This window comes from Crinia signifera, chromosome 3, assembly GCF_055691185.1.
Source record: "Crinia signifera chromosome 3, ASM5569118v1, whole genome shotgun sequence".
NCBI lineage: Eukaryota > Metazoa > Chordata > Amphibia > Anura > Myobatrachidae > Crinia > Crinia signifera.
This window is the reverse complement of record NC_139219.1, coordinates 186470888-186488431: the sequence shown is the minus strand read 5'-3', so window position 1 is coordinate 186488431 and position 17544 is coordinate 186470888. Positions and strand designations below refer to the sequence as shown.

General features: G+C 42.5%; 1 protein-coding gene across 1 annotated transcript in view; it reads left to right on the top strand.

The window, feature by feature from the left end:
* Positions 1–1038: 1038 nt before the first annotated feature.
* Positions 1039–17544, top strand: part of CGA (glycoprotein hormones, alpha polypeptide) — a 39342-nt gene continuing 22836 nt past the window's right edge. Inside the window, exons 1-3 of the mRNA XM_083177090.1 lie at positions 1039–1105; positions 10573–10679; positions 15492–15679. Coding sequence (XP_083033216.1) covers positions 10580–10679; positions 15492–15679 — 288 coding nt within the window. The 5' untranslated portion in view covers positions 1039–1105; positions 10573–10579. The remainder of the gene's footprint in view (positions 1106–10572; positions 10680–15491; positions 15680–17544) is intronic.

Genomic DNA, 17544 nt, shown 5'->3' with positions numbered 1-17544 from the left:
ATTTGGTGTTCAATTTTGACTATATAGTCAAAATTGAATCGAAATCAAATGGACATCGAACAGTTTCCAGGCTCATTCGATGCCGATTTGATCTCGAGGTGCGTTTAGTGTAAATCGAACAGTAAAATAGACTGTGCAGGCAAGACTATATAGTACAGATCTGTACTATATAGTCAAAATCGAATGCATTTTACCTTTCGATTAGTTCGAGATTCAATCCTGATTCGATCCCAATTGCACCGTGTGTACATACCTTAGGATGGGCAAAGTCGTGTAGAAGGTGATTATTAAATCTGTAGTATGAATTAAGAAAGTTATTTATACTTTTATAGTAAACCTTTTAGGGCAAATGGGAATTCGCCCTATTCAATTGGATTTTTCGTCCCAGGTATAAAATGCTTAAGTGAATTAGCTGCCGATCCAGGTGTTTTTTGTCAAGTTGCCTGCAATATTAAGTCTGTTTTCTTTATTTTTTTTAAGGTATTTTTGCCAATGACTTTTTGCTAAATAAAAAGTGAAGAGGCATTGGGCAAAATGCCTTAAATAGTAGAGAAAACAGGAGCAATTGAAAAATTGGCGATTGAATTAGTTCCATTTTTTAGCTTTGCGAAAAAACAGAACCAACTGAATACCCCCCTCATAATAGATATTAGTTACATCATATTATTAAGGCATTCTGACAAGCAGAACAGTTTGTAATCAATCTAAAAGTAGAAAATCTGCAATTATACAAAAGGCAGCTTGCTCAATCTCTCAGGAAGTTTCAGAAACAAATACACATTAAGACAAAATGTGGAAAGATGATTCAAAAATTAATTCTCAGTTTGTTCTTGTTGATGTTAACTTGACACCACCATATGGTTAGAGGTGCATTTAATTAACTTTAAAATCATGGAACGATTAAGTGGATACAAAAGTAATTACATCAATAGGTTCTCTGCAGCCAACAGACGGGGAGTTGATCCCTGGCTTACCTGTTAGATGTTACGTTATACATGCAACTGGTATAAAAGGCGAAAGACAAAACATCAGCAGCTACAGAAGTTCAGTCTGACATCAAGTGATCATCGAACCACGCTCTTATTCCCCATACCAGAAGATAAAGGTAACCTCTATCTAAATCTTGCTTTAGATATAAAGATGAGAAGCATATACAATCTTTGTGCCAGATGTAATGAAGTCCAAGTTCGGCAGTGAACTTGGACATTTTTTAAAGAGGCAATCATTTACAAGGCTACGCTGTGCCTTATAAATGATTACTTCTTTAAAAAAGAATGTGTTCGGCTGGAATCCCACATGGCTGCCGAACTCGGATTTTATTAAATCCAACCCCTTGTTTCGATATATTAATTCTATAGATATGCCACTCTAAAATGTCAATAACTCTTTATGTACTACTAATGTTTGATTTTGATTTCAATGTCTGTAGAAACTTGGACAAGCAGGTTTAACCCAATGATTCCTTGAAAATGTTGTACTGCGGGTTTATCTTTGTGGATTGCTGATTTGCAATGGCACGATACCAAGGGACTGGCAGATGTAGTGCCATTATTTAAAAAAGGGAAGCAAGACACAGCCATAAAATGACAGACCTGTAAATCTGACATCTATAGTAAGGAAATCAATGAGGGTATAGTAAGGGATATCATCAAGGAGTACTTGGTTTGCAATAGGGCTATTAGTAGGAACCATCATGGATTTGTGAGGGTTAGGTCATGTCAAACTAACTTAATTAGCTTCTACAAGGAAGTGATTAGGAATTTAGACCATGGCAGCACAGTAGATTTGGTACACTTCAATCTTGGTAAGGCTTTTTATAAAGTCCCTCACATGAGGTTGAGCTACAAAATATGGGCATTGGGTCTGGGAAACAACATTTGTACTTGGGTCAAAAATTGGCTGGAGAATAGGGAGCAGAGAGTTGTGGTAAATGGAAAATTGGACTAAAGTCTTAAGTGGTGTACCTAAGGCTTCTGTGCTAGGGCCACTTCATTTTAACAAATAATGACCTTGGCAATAGTCTGGTGAGTGCAATGTCCATTTTTGCAGATGACACTAAACTGTGTAAGGTAATAAAATCAGATCAGGACGTAGTTTCTCAACAGAGCAAAATCAGAGCAACTTAAATAAACTGGATAATTGGGTAGGAAAATGGCAGATGAGGTTTAATATAGAGAAATATAAAGTTATGTACTTTGGGACCAGAAACAAGCGTGCAATTTATAACTTAAATGGGGAAAATGTAGGGGAATCTTTAATGGAGAAAATTTTTAGGGTGCTCATTGACAGTAGATTTAGCTACAGTGTTCAATGTCAAGGAGCAGCAGCAAAGACTAACAAGGTATTACCATGCATAAAAAGGGACATACAGGCAAAGGAACACAGAGTACGCTTTCCACTGTACAAATCATTGGTACGGTCTAATCTGAATACAGTGTACAGTTCTGGGCTATGAGGAAAGGTTAGCAAGGATAGGTATGTTTACATTAGAAAAGAGAAGTGGCTTCTCACCGAGCAAAGGAAAGGATTCTTTACAGTAAGGAATGGAATATTCTGCCAGAGAAGGTTGTGCTGGCCGACTCAATTGATACATTTTGGAATGTCTTAGACATATTTTTAGCAGGAATAAATATCCAGGGTTATAACCATTAAGTACAATGTTTAATAGGGAACAAAAGAACGATAGGACAGCCATTTGTGGTTATCAGGGTCTCAAGAATAAAACATTTAAGTAGTAACTTCTAAACATAAGTTGTGCACTGCAGGAGATCCAATATAGGTTGAACTTGATGGACTAATGTATATTTTTTCAACCTCATCAACTATGTTACTATGCTACTATGTATGCTACCATGCATAAGTTCATAATTGAAATCATTTGTAATTGTATTCAGTTGATATGCATACAATGGAAATGCATCATTACAAAGTTGTGCTGGTCTTTCTTTTGGTTTTTGTCTTGTCCAACAACACTGTTTTGGCTTTCTCCTCCATTTATTTGATATTGTTTATATTGATATCTGTAGGAATACATGAGATATTGTGGAATCATGAATCATGGGAACCTATAAATTAATTAATGTTATCACTTATTTATACATAAAAAATATACATGTTTTCATTTAAGTTTCATTCAGTACATTTTTGCCTACTTTGACTCCTCACAAAATTTCTGACTCTAACCCCACAGCCTTTATTATAATTCAACTTAACTGCTGAAGGTCCTGTGGCCGGGTTAGTTTGTCGCTGATCTATAAAGTAGCTGGAACAGAGTAGTCTAATGATACACATTCCAAACAGGTTTGCTTAATTAACCCACTAGTAATGGAGCTGTTTTTTGGGGGGGGAAAAAGGTGCTAGTTCTCTGTATCATTGAGTACCATCATAAAAGCCCATTTACAGGCGCGCTTCCTTTATTGCACCATGCAAGTTGTGTCTGTTTTCCTTTCGCCATCACGGCAGTGGTCCTTTACCTTTCCTAGAATACCAGTGTCCTTTACCCTCCCCAACGCACCAGTGATCCATTTCTCTCAGCGCAACCACTTCCACTCTGTGCACCAATGTCACCTCCTATAAACTATAGTTACAGCTATCCTGTAAATGTATATTTTATCCTCACTGATTCGTCATGCCCATTAGTTTCACTATGATGACACATCATTCTTTCTCCCTTATTCCTGCTTGTTGTATTAATTTTATGATGACATGCAACTCTTGCATTATTTATCTTATAGACTGTAGTGCACATAACATATGATATACTGTAGCTATATACAGTAATGCTACCCCTGCTGGCCATTAGTGCATAACTGCGCTTCTGTGACTCAGAACAGCTCTGGTTTGGGTCAATGGCACCAAAGAAGTTTTTCTGACACATTTATTCATGTAGAATTACAACCAGCATGGTATCTAATGTTAAAAAGTTCTATCATTGATATGTTGTTTTAGAAGAGGAATACCACTATTAGTCCTGTAATATGTTGTATTCATAGTCAGTAGTGCAACTACAGAGGGTGTGGCTTGGGGCCCCCAAGGTCCAGCAGCAAATCCCCTGCACCCTTTAGAATTGTGTTCGGGTCCAGTGTACATTTGATGAAGGAAGAGAGGCGGAGCTGCTGCTCGGAAGGAGCTGCTGGAGGGAGGGGCAGAGAGGAGCCGCTGGTGCTCCTTGATGGCGGTGGCGGGGAAGATGACCTGCTGCTGCAAGGAAACACTCCATGGCACTAGAAAGGACAAGAGGACCCGCTGCTGTCCTGGAGCTGCTCTGTGTGGGGGGGCGGGGGAGAAGAGAGAAGATGAGAGGACCCATTGCTGCCTCCATGGTGAGGGGGGGGGGGGTATGAGAACGTTAGGTGCGCTGATAATACATGATAAAAAAACATTATTAACCCAGTTAACCAGCGTTAAGTGCAGCATATGCTGTTCATCTTTGCCCCTCCCCCGCCCCCGTACGTCTGTCAATTTATGCCCCCATATGGCGTTGTTTGTCTGTCCATTCATCTATTTGGCTGTCTCCCCGTCTATGTCACCATATGGCGCATTGTCCATCTGTCTGTCCATATATAGCGCACACATATTCCGTGGCGCTTTACACAGAACATTTGAACATTCACATCAGTCCCTGCCCTAGTGGAGCGTACAATCTATATTCCTTACCACATGTAGATGCACACACATTCATTCTAGGGTTAATTTTGTTAGGAGTACCTGGAGGAAACCCACGCAAGTACGGGGAGACTACAAATTATGTAACAGTTGGAGCCATGGTGAAAACCCATAACCTCAGTACTGTGAGGCAGTAAAGCTGACCATTATAGCATCCGTACTGCCCCATGCCATCCCCTTCCATCAACTGTCCGTCTATGCCCTCCCTATCCCAATTATATGCTGTGAACAGGTAGTGTCTCTCCTGCTTGCTCTCCCTCCATGTGTTTCGCTCCCCCTCTCTGATACTGTCCTCTGTCCTCTTTCCCTGACATGTTCTCTCTTTATTTCTCTCTCTCTCACTTTCAATGACACTCTTTCTGCCTGACTATTTCTCTGTCTCTCTGACACCCTCAACCTCCCACTTTCTCCTCCTGAAATGGTCTCTCTCTCCTTCCCCCTGACATGGTCTCTCTCTCTCTCTCCTGCTCTCTCTCTCACTGACAGTCTCTTCTCCTCTCTCTCTTCCTGGTGCACTCTCTCTTTCTCCTTGACCCTCTATCTCACCCTCTATCTCTCCTTTTCTCTCTGACATCCTCTCTCATTTGCTCACACCCTCTCTTCCTCTCCTTGACACTCTGACTCTGTTTTGCTCCCCTCTTTCTCTCTCCCTCCCTTCCTGACATTCTCTCTCTCACTCGCATTAGCACACCTCCTCTTGCTCCTCCCACCTACTCTCTCTGAAACCCTATTTCTCTCTCTCGGTCCTCTACCTCTCATTCCTTTTTCTCCCATGAAGCCCTCCTTAATTCCCTGACCACCCCTCTCTCCCTCCTTTATTGCCCCACATTTCTCTCTCTTTCACTTACACCCTCTTTGTCTTTCACTGCCCTCACTCTTTTCTTCTTCTCCCCTGATGGGCATTGTAGTGACAGTGGTGGTGTTGTAATGAGGGACCCTTTCAATATTTTGCTATGTATCTTGTTACATCCCTGATCATAGTTTTTAATTTTATTTAACTTTAGACTCTATTATAATACATTATATAATAAATACTCCTCCTGTACATTAACTATACATGAAGTCACCTTAGTGCATAGTAGCCTACCCTCCTGCATTCTGCAGGAGACTCCCTGAAAGTCTAGCAATCTCCCTCATTTCACCTAGCCCACATTACACTGTTACATTTTTAGGAAAAAAGGAATGAGAGACAGATACATCTACATTGAATCATCAGCGCCATTTCCCAGCACTTTACCAAGTATAGTAGCTCTTACTAACCGTTTTGGGGCTCATGTACATTTGGATATAAGTAATTTAGGTACTTATGTAGTATCTGGGCGTCCGATTTAGAAATCGGATCGGATCGCATCGCATCGCATGCGACCAAATCGTATGCGATGCGATGGTCAAGATTTTTCCATAGGATTCAATGTTAAAATGGTCTGAGTCCATTTTAACATATAATTCAATGGGAAAAAGGGGTCCTTTTCCTTTCCCCACTATCCAAGTGGGCATGGAGTTGGATATAAACCTGTGGCGAGCGTAGCGAGCCCCGCGAGGGGACACAGAATACTTTTTAAGAAATATGCGTCCCCTCACGGGGCGCGCTTCGCTCGCCACGCTTCGGGCTCGGTGGCTCGCTGCGCTCGCCACGCTATATAAAATCAACTCTATGCCCACTTGGATAGTGGGGAAATGAACAGGACCTTCTTAACATTGAATCCTATGCAAAATCGCATCGAATCGCATCGCATCGCATCTGATGGTATGCCTTAAGGTAAGGCATACAATCACAAAATCGGACGCCCAGATACTACATAAGTACCGTAATTTTAAAAGATTCCACTCAGATATAGCAGTGCACACCCATGATTTTGAGATGCTTTGTTGACAATCTTTTTTCACAATGTCTCCATATATGGAACTAGACACACCCTTTGGGTGGAGCATGGCACGTCCCCTCAATGGAGCGCTATGCAAAATTCTACTACCAATTATAATCTCCCTGAAACTAATTTTCAAAAGTAGGCAAGTATGCCTTAGTGTTCTGTCTGCTATATATGAACACATAACTGCTTGGTGAGCTTTATGTACAGTACCTGAGTGTAAAGCTATTATATGTTGCTCAGTTCTGTGACTTTATTAAAGAGAAGACATACTGTAGTTGCAGAAAAAATATCCCCTCTTTTATATTTTAGCTTACGTATCCTTTATTGTAAACTATGTATGACAATCAGAACACAGGTACTCAAAGTTAGTCCTCAGGACCCCACACAGTGCATGTTTTTGCAGGTCTCCTCTCAGAATCAAGTGAAATAATTAGCTCCACCTGTGGATCTTTAAAAATGTGTCAGTCAATAATGAATGCACCTGGAAAACGTGAACTGTGTGGGGTTCGAGGATCGAGTCGGAGAACCACTTCCAGAAAAGAAACTATTCAATGAAGACAACTACTACTGTCTTGTTCCACTAGGTGGCAGCCATTCCTTTCTTCAAAAAAATATGCTCAAAATGTAAAAATAAAACAAGTATTGCTTTTGCAATATTACAATGAGATAAATCACAAATGAAACAGACAGAAATTGTTACAGATGTTGACTTTGTTTAATTTCTACATAGGATTGGCATCACATTTCTGCTGAAACTGTGTTCTCTGGAATAATTCAATGGGGCTTGTTTACCTATAAAATGCTTTAAAAAAAGGGCTTCTGTAGAGATATTAATAGCCAATAACCATTAATATAGTTGCTTTTATTGAAATTTACTTATTAATCTCAAAACCTTCAACATCTAACCATGCTTATGTAGGAGGGGGTAAAAGAAAATGAGTTTGGAAACGAATGGGATTATTCTGATTGATTTACTCTCCCGTGCGTTCTGCGCATTTCCAGATGCAGGGTGAAGCGAGCACAGCGAACTACATGTTCGCCGTCCTGCTTGCACCCAGCAGTGCAGGCGTGGGGCAGCAGCAGGGGGCACAGCCCCTGGGAATGCCCAGCATTTCATGTGCATTCCCATGAAAATGCTGGTCGTTCCTAGAGAAATCCGGTGATGGTACGGGGGAAGGGCAAGCTGACACCAGCGGATGTCAGCTGCCTGCCTGCTTCCCACACAGGACGCTCACAGATAAGAGACACCGTATAGGTGTCTCTGATCTGCGCGTGCTGGAGAAATCATTGGGAGGAGTTATAATAAATTATAGAAAAGTGCAAAGCTCTGTAAAAAATGTTTAAAAATGTGTTTTTTTTTATTCGTTTGAGAAACTCAAGATTTTTTTCCCATTACAAATAATTATGCAGCATTCCCTCTGCCATTCAATTCTGTATTAGCCCTACGAATGTGGGTTCCTCTGCCATGAGGGGGGTTTAAAACACTGTGGGGTTTATTCACTAATATGGGAGTTCTATTGCAGATGGGATGCTGCTTTGGGCAACAAATCAGATCCTACTTCTTATTTATTTATTTAGCACTTTCTAGAAAATATATAAATAGAACCTGATTGGTTTCCCATAGCAACATCCCATTTGAAATAGAACTCCCATCTTAGTAAATAAACCCCTCTGCCAGACACTAGCAGCCATGTGTTAAAAAGTGCTGAGTCTCTTGAAGATTCCACAATCTGGTTATTGCTGTTCAATAATCATAGAGGGTCAGACTGTGTACTTTTGGTATAATGTCATAAAGTCCCTAGTTGCTAGTATAACCACAACAGGTATGTATAGTGCCTAACTTTCTTGGTTATGGAGACAGACCCCTGCACACGCCCAACACATGCGCATAGTGTCTATTCACCACTGCTCTGCTCTGGGCTGAGAATTTCTAACCAAATTGATGTTAAGCCATTGATATAGGAATGATATAAGTTTTTCATGTTTTAGTATCAATTCTTCACATTTTATACTATAGCATTGTTTTGTTGGTAGTCATTCTGTTGCCTTTTGATATTGTACTAGGTGATTCGTCGGCCCTACGGGCGCTCTTCACACCGTCATAAGGGGCTCCGCTCCCTTAACCTGTAAAGTTATTGCGTGAAATATGTTTTTTTTTGCACAACTGCAATCAGGTCCAAACTGAGCAAGCGTATGCACAGCAAACAAAGTGGATTGCCGCTGGGAGAGGGGTCTGTGCAAAAAGTCTGTTTACACAATCCTTCCCTAGGACAGTGACAGAAAGAGGGTAGATATGGGCGGAAGAAGGTGTCAGCTGACCATTTATCACACTCACACACTCCCTCACCCCACGTCCTGCTCTCTATCACATTGACGCACTTCCTCACCCTGGGGCCAAATTTCTAGCACACTCGCGCTCTCCCTCACACCACGTCCTGCGTTCTATCAGACTCACACACTCCCTCACCTTGGGGCATGCGTTTTATCACATTGACGCACAACCTCACCCTGGGGCCAAATTTCAACCACACTCACGCACTACCTCACCTCAAGTCCTGCGCTCTATCACACTGATGCACTCCCTCACCCTGTGGCTTGTGCTCTATCACACTGACGCACTCCCTCAACCTACAGCCTGCGCTCTATCACAGTGACGCACTACCTCACCCGACGGCCTGTGCTCTATCACAGTGACGCACTACCTAACCCTCCATCCATACCCCCCGCAGGCTAATTCTGCACCTTGTTTATGATAGTTCTGCACCTCCCTGCTAGTGCTTAACCCTCGTACCCTGCGGCCTAACTCTCCCCCCCAGCCTTACAATAACCACCCCACATATATGCACAAATACAGCACTCAGTCTATCTACAGTATCTGCAGAGTGAAGGGCAGGCTGGCTGGGCAGGCCTGGAATACAGCAACCACTCCTCTCCCTCATGCTGAGATAGAAGCAGCAGCTACCTGTAGCTCCTCCCCCTGGCCGAATCCCCTCTAGCCCACCCCCATCAGGTCCCTGTTGCCCCGCCCACCCGCTGAGCAGGGCAGCTTGGCTGTTGGCTAGCCATCTGAGGGGGAGAGCCATAGGTGGGACAGTAACAGTGACACAGAGGGAGGGAGGCCAGTGCTGCGCTGATAGGCTATTAGCCCTATCTGTCACTCTATGACTCTGCCCAGCGTTATACACACACACACACACACACACACACACACACACACACAAGAGTGACAGATCTGGGCTATTATATAGGAGATTCCTTGAATCAAAGCACCAATAAAAAAATGGACAACTAGGTGTTTTTTTCTTTCTTCAGGTAATAATGAAAGTGATTTTATCAGGATAAGTAATCTTAAAGTCCAATACTATTGCTACTATAATTGATTGTGGAATGCTCTCCATCGCTCCATTAGACTCTCCTCGACCCTGCAAAGCTTCAAATGGGCACTGAAAACTCACCTATTTATCAAAGCGTACCCTTCCGCTGCATAAACTAGTCCTGAGGCTGGTTCTCCAACCCCCTGCCTGCTTACATCCTGCTATCAAGCCACCGCCCACTTGCTTGCACCTCATGTAATCTGTCTGTCTCCCCTTTCTACTAGATTGCAAGCTCTGCAGAGCAGGGCCCTCCTGTTGTCAAAGCCCTCTTCTCTTCACATTTCACTCACAGCTCTCCCATACTCAGTGACCATCTTTGTCCGCATATACTCATCTCCATCATTGGCCACAAGCCTCTAGTAGTACATTGATGGAGTCCTCACCTTCCTATATTTAAGCTGTAATGTGTATTGAAGTGTGGTGCTCTTTACCTGTACTCTATTTTTGTTAGTTATACAATGTATAACAAAAATAGAGTACAGAGTCAAGTTTTGTCTCCCTGTTCTGTTTGTATGGCGCTGCAAAACACTTGTGGCACCTTATAAATAAAATAATAATAATAATTGTGTTAGCCAGATGTAACAATATACTACTGACCTATACTATAAAATAGTTTCAAATGTAAACACAGTTTGTATATTTTGTATATTTCTGTATTACAGGAGCACTATGGATTGTTATGGGAAATACATAGCAGTTGTTCTGGTCTTTATGTCAGTCTGCATGCATGTCCTTCATGCATTCCCTGAAGACAATTTACTATCTCCAGGTAATGATGTATAATCTATCTATCATTTCTCTATTTCTTCCTAGAATTTAATCGGTTGCTATGGGCAACAGTACCACATTACATTTTTAGAAGCTTTAGTAAATTTACTCCTATGGATGGGGGGTATTTAATTGGGTTCTACTAAAGTGGTGATTTTTCACAATAACTTGCCTTAAGCTGAGTACACATCTATACTAGAGATGTGCAGGCTCTGATTTACTCTGATTTCAAAGCAGGATCTTATTGGCTATCAACTGTCAACAACTGTCATGTGATTTGGGATAGCCAATAAAATCCTGCTTTGAAATCAGAGTAAATCAGAGCCTGCACATCTCTAATCTATACAATCGTCGGGCCGTTCTTTTGATCTGGGACTAACAGCCGTTCGATTGTATAGGTGTGTACGCTGTCCCGTCAGTCGAAGGTTCAGTGCTGTTTAATATTTATCTGACCAGAAGGGCCCATATTGGAACAAAAGTGCAGTGTGTACACACGTTCGATCTATATGCTGCCCGTTCTTGCAATTATACCCCCAAAGCAGGAACGCCCATGTGGGCATTGACTAGCTGCATGATCTCTCCTACAGGACAGCATGTAAACAAGAAGCGTTCACCTCTCCCTCATTATATTTTCCTCCCATCTTTATAGCGGTTTGCCGTACATCTGTCCCTAGTCACCCCACCAGCTGTCTACATGTAGACGTGCACCCTATCCTTATAGTGGTTTGCCGTACACCTGTCCCTAGTCAGACTGCCACCTGTCTACATGTAGACGCGCACCCCATCTTTATAGCGGTTTGCCGTACGTCTGTCCCTAGTCACCCCATGTACATGTCTACATGTAGATGGCCAGATACACCGTTCTTCAGAGCGGTTTCCTGGACTTAATTTTTTTTACGTGGCACTACAAGTACCTGTGCAGCAGGGGTGTTTATAGACTGCAATTTTGTAGCCATAGCAGCAAGAATGCAAGCACAAACCTTTCCTCAAGCTCATGATCTAATGAGAAATTATCTATATAAAATGGATGTATGTGTGTAATTATGTTCCAGCTCAAGTCTGCAATGCCTGGAGCAATTTACACCAAACTTGGTACACATATGACTTACAAACTGTTAAAAAATACTGTGGGGGTAAGAGACCCCTAGCTTCCCGATGGGGGTCCAGTCACTAGTGGGCAGTGCATTACTGGGAGTTGACTAAGTCCCATGACACTTTGCACAAGAGGGCAGAGGCTGAGAGGTTTGTGCTGAGCTCTGATTGGTGGAGTTCATTACATGCTTCTCATGCCCATGGAGGACAGCAGCAGCAGTCTCAACATGGGAGGGACTTTAATCAGAGGCAGCACAGAGCCTGTAAGGTCTCCTACAGTCCTTTAGGTCTCCTACAGGTTTAGATTTCCCAACTATAAATTTCTGAGGTCATAAACTTTTTTGTGGAATAAATCCCTTAGGTGTGGGGGATGTGTGCTCTCCTAGGGATCCAAGCAGATTTATTCCATAAAAAAGTTTATGACCTCAGAAATTTATAGTTGGGAAATCTAAACCTATGGATCGAATTATTTTATGGATCTAATACGATTTGATTTTAACATTGGACATGCTTCCTACTAAGTTCTAGGAGAAAGTCCACCATATTTTAAAGATGTTCTTCTGAAAGAAATTTACAATCCCATTTAATTTCTATGTACAAATAAGGCTCTATTTGGGTCAAAAACCCATTGGGCCAACACAGATAAATCCTATCCGTCCACTATCAAATAGGACCTGACTTTGAAGGGTATTAAATGTTGCATTCTTAATAAAAAGATCACAAACCCCAGATGAAGCTTCTTATCGAGGCGAAACGCGTTGGGTATTTGATCACGTCTTCAAAATAAAAAGAAAAATTTCTTCAAAAGAACTACTTCGGAAGTGTATTCAATTTTATTATTGTATTATTGTTTTATTGTATATGGTATATGGACATTACAGAAATAGGGCGCTGAAGACACTATTGTGTGGTATATATATATATATATATATATATATATATATATATATACAAAGGTAGTTGAAGGACAGCACACCTTTCCGGTGATTTTACCGTGCCCCGGTGCCCTCAGGTACGGACTCGGCGGTCCCAAATATGGAGTAGAGAGGAAGCGGCACTCGGAGTCAAAAAAATGAAGAATACACGCAGGTAGATTCGTGATCAAACGTTTTCAATGTTATACAAACATCGTCATCAGGATAAGTGAACAAACTTAAACACACACCTTATAAAGACATCCCCCATCACGTGAGGTTGCCCGCCAACAGCTCCTAATTGACGCATCTAATTATGACGCAATCAGCAGGAGACGGTGGTTATGGCAACCAACTATAAACAGTGCAGAAATACATTACAAAAACAGATACATGAATGTAGTGAATTAAAAACATATAAACAACTCCACGTAAGATACTATGTAGATAACATCTAACTATATACTAATGAAGTGCAACAGTTGCACTATATATGTTTAATGTAGATACTAAGTAGTAAGAAAATAGACTACACATCAGCAGAAATCAAAGACGCAACCCTGGAAAAAGAGGTCATAAGAAAAAACGGTCATATGAAAAAACAAGTGTCGACATTGAATGTGTCGACCTACTGAGTAGACAAGCTCTGCTACATCTCACAGGAAACAATGCAATCCTGCAGACTCGTTAAGCCCGTGAGGTGCCTGCGTGCCAAGGGAATGTATCCAACGAGCTTCCCTACGGAGTAGGCGCAGAGATCTGTCGCCTCCCCGCAAGGTCGCGGGTTCATGGTCTATGATGATATATTTTAGCATAGCAATAGTGTGCTTCTTAGTCACCCAGTGGCGAGCCACGGGTTGGTCACTGGAGCCACTGGCTATCGCCGCCCGCAGAACAGATTTATGGCCGGCAATTCTTTCCCTTAATGTCCTGTCGGTTTTGCCGACATAACATAACATACACGGACACGTAATTAAATAAATAATGAATTTGGTGGTACATGACACCCGATGTTTGATGGGGATACGTGCGCCCGTGTGGGGATGTGGGAAGTCACTACCGGTGTTCATGGACCTACACACTATGCAATTTAGGCACCTGAAACATCCAACTCTTAATTTCAAAAAGGTATTCTGTTCAGAGTCAGACTGTCTCAAACCTGAAATGTCAGTCTTCATTACCCAATCACGTATGCTTTTACCGCGGGTGTAACACAGCATAATTCGTGTGTCATGAAGTTTAAGGGCTGGATCAGTACTGACTATTGGCCAGGCATTCTTGGTTATCCTCTGAATAGTAGGACTTTTGGCATTAAAATGGTTGACCCAAGGCATACACTTCATGCGAGCCGCTTTGGAAGAAGGTCCAAGTAACTCCTCACGTGAGCGTTCGAGGGCTCTGTTTTTAGCTAACTGAAGTTGAGTGCTATTATAACCCCTATCCAAAAAGTCGACAATCATCCTGTCGATGTGTCTGACTGCTTGATCTTTCTCGGAGCATATTCTTACAGCCCGCAAAAACTGTGAATAGGGGAGTGAGTATTTCAATTTCTTGGGATGAAAGCTGGCTGCATGAAGTGTGGTGTTTCTATCTGTTATTTTACGATACAATTCAGTATGCAGCAGATTACCTGATATGCTGACATTAACGTCAAGATAATTAACAGCTAATTGACTGATATTATAAGTGAACTGGACAGGGTGTCCAGTGGCATTATGAATTTTCACAAAATTCTCAAGGCCCTCCTGTTCACCAGACCAGACGATGAACAGGTCATCTATATATCTAGTGTATAAGATGGTGTTGTCAACAAATAAACGGCTGCTAAATAGAATGTCATCTTCAACTATATACATGTAGGCGTTGGCGTACGATGGGGCCACATTCGACCCCATCGCACAGCCATATATATATATAAAAGATTAATCCCCCCTGCAGTTACCCATTGAACAAGTTTTTACCACCTTTACTCTATGTTTTGACAGTGTAATATTCTCCCGTGTTCAGTTTGCGGGCAGTAATGACAAGTGCAAGGGGCCCCCCCTGTCTAAAGTGACCCGGGCCCCCGAAGGTTTAATTTGGCCCTAGCCACTACACAAAGTGGGTCAGGGAAGCAAGATATGGCAAAATTGCATAACATTGAGGGGGTAGAGGACATTGATTGAGTACTTAGACTCCAAATCCTGACCCCGCTGGGGGCCCAAAAAGGGGTCATGCCACTACACAAAGTGGGTCAGGGAAGCAACATATGGCAAAGTTGCATAACATAATAGAGGTAGAGGACATTGATTAAGTCCAGATTAGATTCATGGCCACTACACAAAGTAGATCAGGAATGCAAGATATTGCAGAGTTGCATAACATAATGGGGGGACTATCCAGCCAATTTGTACCTTTGTCCGAAATTTGTAGTTGGTTGGCAGATATTTACCCTAACATGGCAAAACACTGTGAGCACTTAAACAGCATGGCAGAGACAACATTTATAAAAGAGCAAAACACTTCAGTTATTCCATGTATATTATTCATATCAGTGGTGTACGGTTTGTATATGTGTTTAAGTCATATAGACCTCTTTTCCATTGCCAAAATAACCTGGGTCAGAGCAGGGTTGTTGCCGGGTCAACCCGGGTCGAGGTTCGGTGTCAAAGCATCAAACCTTTTATCCCAGGTCCACCAACCCGGCATTTCAGCTCAGGTTATAAGAAGGGTTTAACATGTCGGACATGTTTTTGCGATGTGAAACGGGTAATACTGTATAAACTTTACTTGCTCTATTAATAAATGTTATTTATTTTTGTACATAGGGTGTCCTGAGTGCAGACTGAAGGAAAATACAGCTTTTTCAAATTCGGGAAAAGGCCCAATTTTTCAGTGCAATGGGTGCTGCTTTTCTAGGGCATACCCTACACCAATGAGATCAAAGAAGACAATGTTGGTGCCTAAGAACATTACATCTGAAGCAAAGTGCTGTGTGGCAAAAAAACAAAACAGGGTAAGGATTAAAAATAGTAATCTGATTTTGAAAAATATTCTAAAAACATAGGGGGTTTATTCAGACCTGGGCCCTTATTCTGGTTGGTGCGGTCGAGCCGCATATGCGGCTCCGACCGCACCAGACGAATCCCCGCCCACCCTACGGTTCGCCACGGCCGTCCGTACACGGACGGCTGGCGAACCGCATAAAAATGGTGGAGGCTACCTCCACCATGGTGGGAGCTGCCCCCTGCATTCGATGGTCGTCGACCATCGAAGGCAGGTCCGCACGCCGCGGCAGCTCCCGCAAGCTGAGACCACACGGACAATCGTCCGTGTGGTAGCTTGTATGGGGGCTGAAAGCTGACATCCGGCGACGTCAGCTTTCCGCCCCCATGAGTTACGTCATGGCCTCATTACCATGCGTACGCCCCGCGTTTGCATGGGAAAGCCCATGAAACGCGGGGCGTACACATAGGGAAATGAGGGCATGATGCCTCTCACGCCCCTATACGCCCCCTTTGCGGCGGACGAAATCCGTCTGCGGCGAAGGGGGCTGCACATGCGCAGATTCACCTCTGCGCATGTGCAGAGTAAAAACATCGGCGGTACGGCCGCACGCGGGCCGTACCGATCCGATTAGAATAAGGGCCATAATCTCTTGGCTGCTACTTTGCAGAGCCCAGCAATCAGGTATATGCCGCCCAGCCAGAGTGAAATCCTATTGTGTGCAAGGCTATAATAAGCCTACGATTAACTGCAAATCCATTCACAATTACTCACCATTGAATAAGATTTCCACTGTGTGCAGTCTGTGCGTAGCCCAGGACTTACTCAATGGGTGACATAGAAGCAGGCTGATCGGGGACAGAGGTAAAGTCACACAACTTCCCTCCAAATGCCTGGGCACATCTGCGTTTACCCTGACACCCGCGAAAACGTCTGGTTACCACCCACAAGCGTTGGGTTTCTGTCAATCAAATTGCGTAAAAAAAGTAGCAGGATTTTATTGCAGGATGGCTTAGCGCATGCATACAATGAGCCGTACTCATGCGCAGTCATTTAAATATCATCCGCCTGCGAATTCAAAGTTGTGTGATCAGGTATGAATAACCCCCATTGTCATTATTGTCACTACCTGCAAAAGTTAAAACTCGAGAGTGAATAAAGACGGGTTAAAAATGAAGAACATAATTGTTTTTCCTAGGTAATTCTGCATCTGCTTGATATATCTCATGACTACCTTCCCAATTAAAAAATTTGAGTTGCATCCAAGATGGCCGACTCAAGATGGTTACCCCACTGATAATGTACCCTAATCATATGGATTCATATTTCCTTACTCAATTAATTTTAAAAGGGTGTTTCCACACTTAAAAAAACACGTTTGTATATTTAATCTAAAAAATACCATCCTATAATAACTTGAGAGCAGTGTTGTACTGGGGCAAGAAAGGCCCACTGGAGGAATGCAGTGGTAGGTGCCTATGCTTGAGCCATGTGGTTGGTTATAATAGGTGTTGCGGTCAGCCCAAATAGAGGCTTAATCAGCTATTAGAGACCATTCAACTGACTATTAGCGGTAAATTTACTCTGGCTTTAAAAGTGATAAAATATTAAGTGATAAACAGCCAACCAATCAGCTCCTACCTGCCATGTCCCAGACTGTAGGCTAGATTCTCTAAGCTTCAAAATTGATGAAATGGAGAGTGATAAACAGCCAGCCAATCAGCTCCTACCTGCCATGTCACAGACTGTGTTTGAAAAATGTCAGGCAGGATCTGATTGGCTGGCTGTTTATCACTCTCTATTTTATCACTTTTGAAGCTTAGATATTCTGGCCCTGTGCTTGAAAAATGTCAGACAGGAGCTGATTGGCTGGCT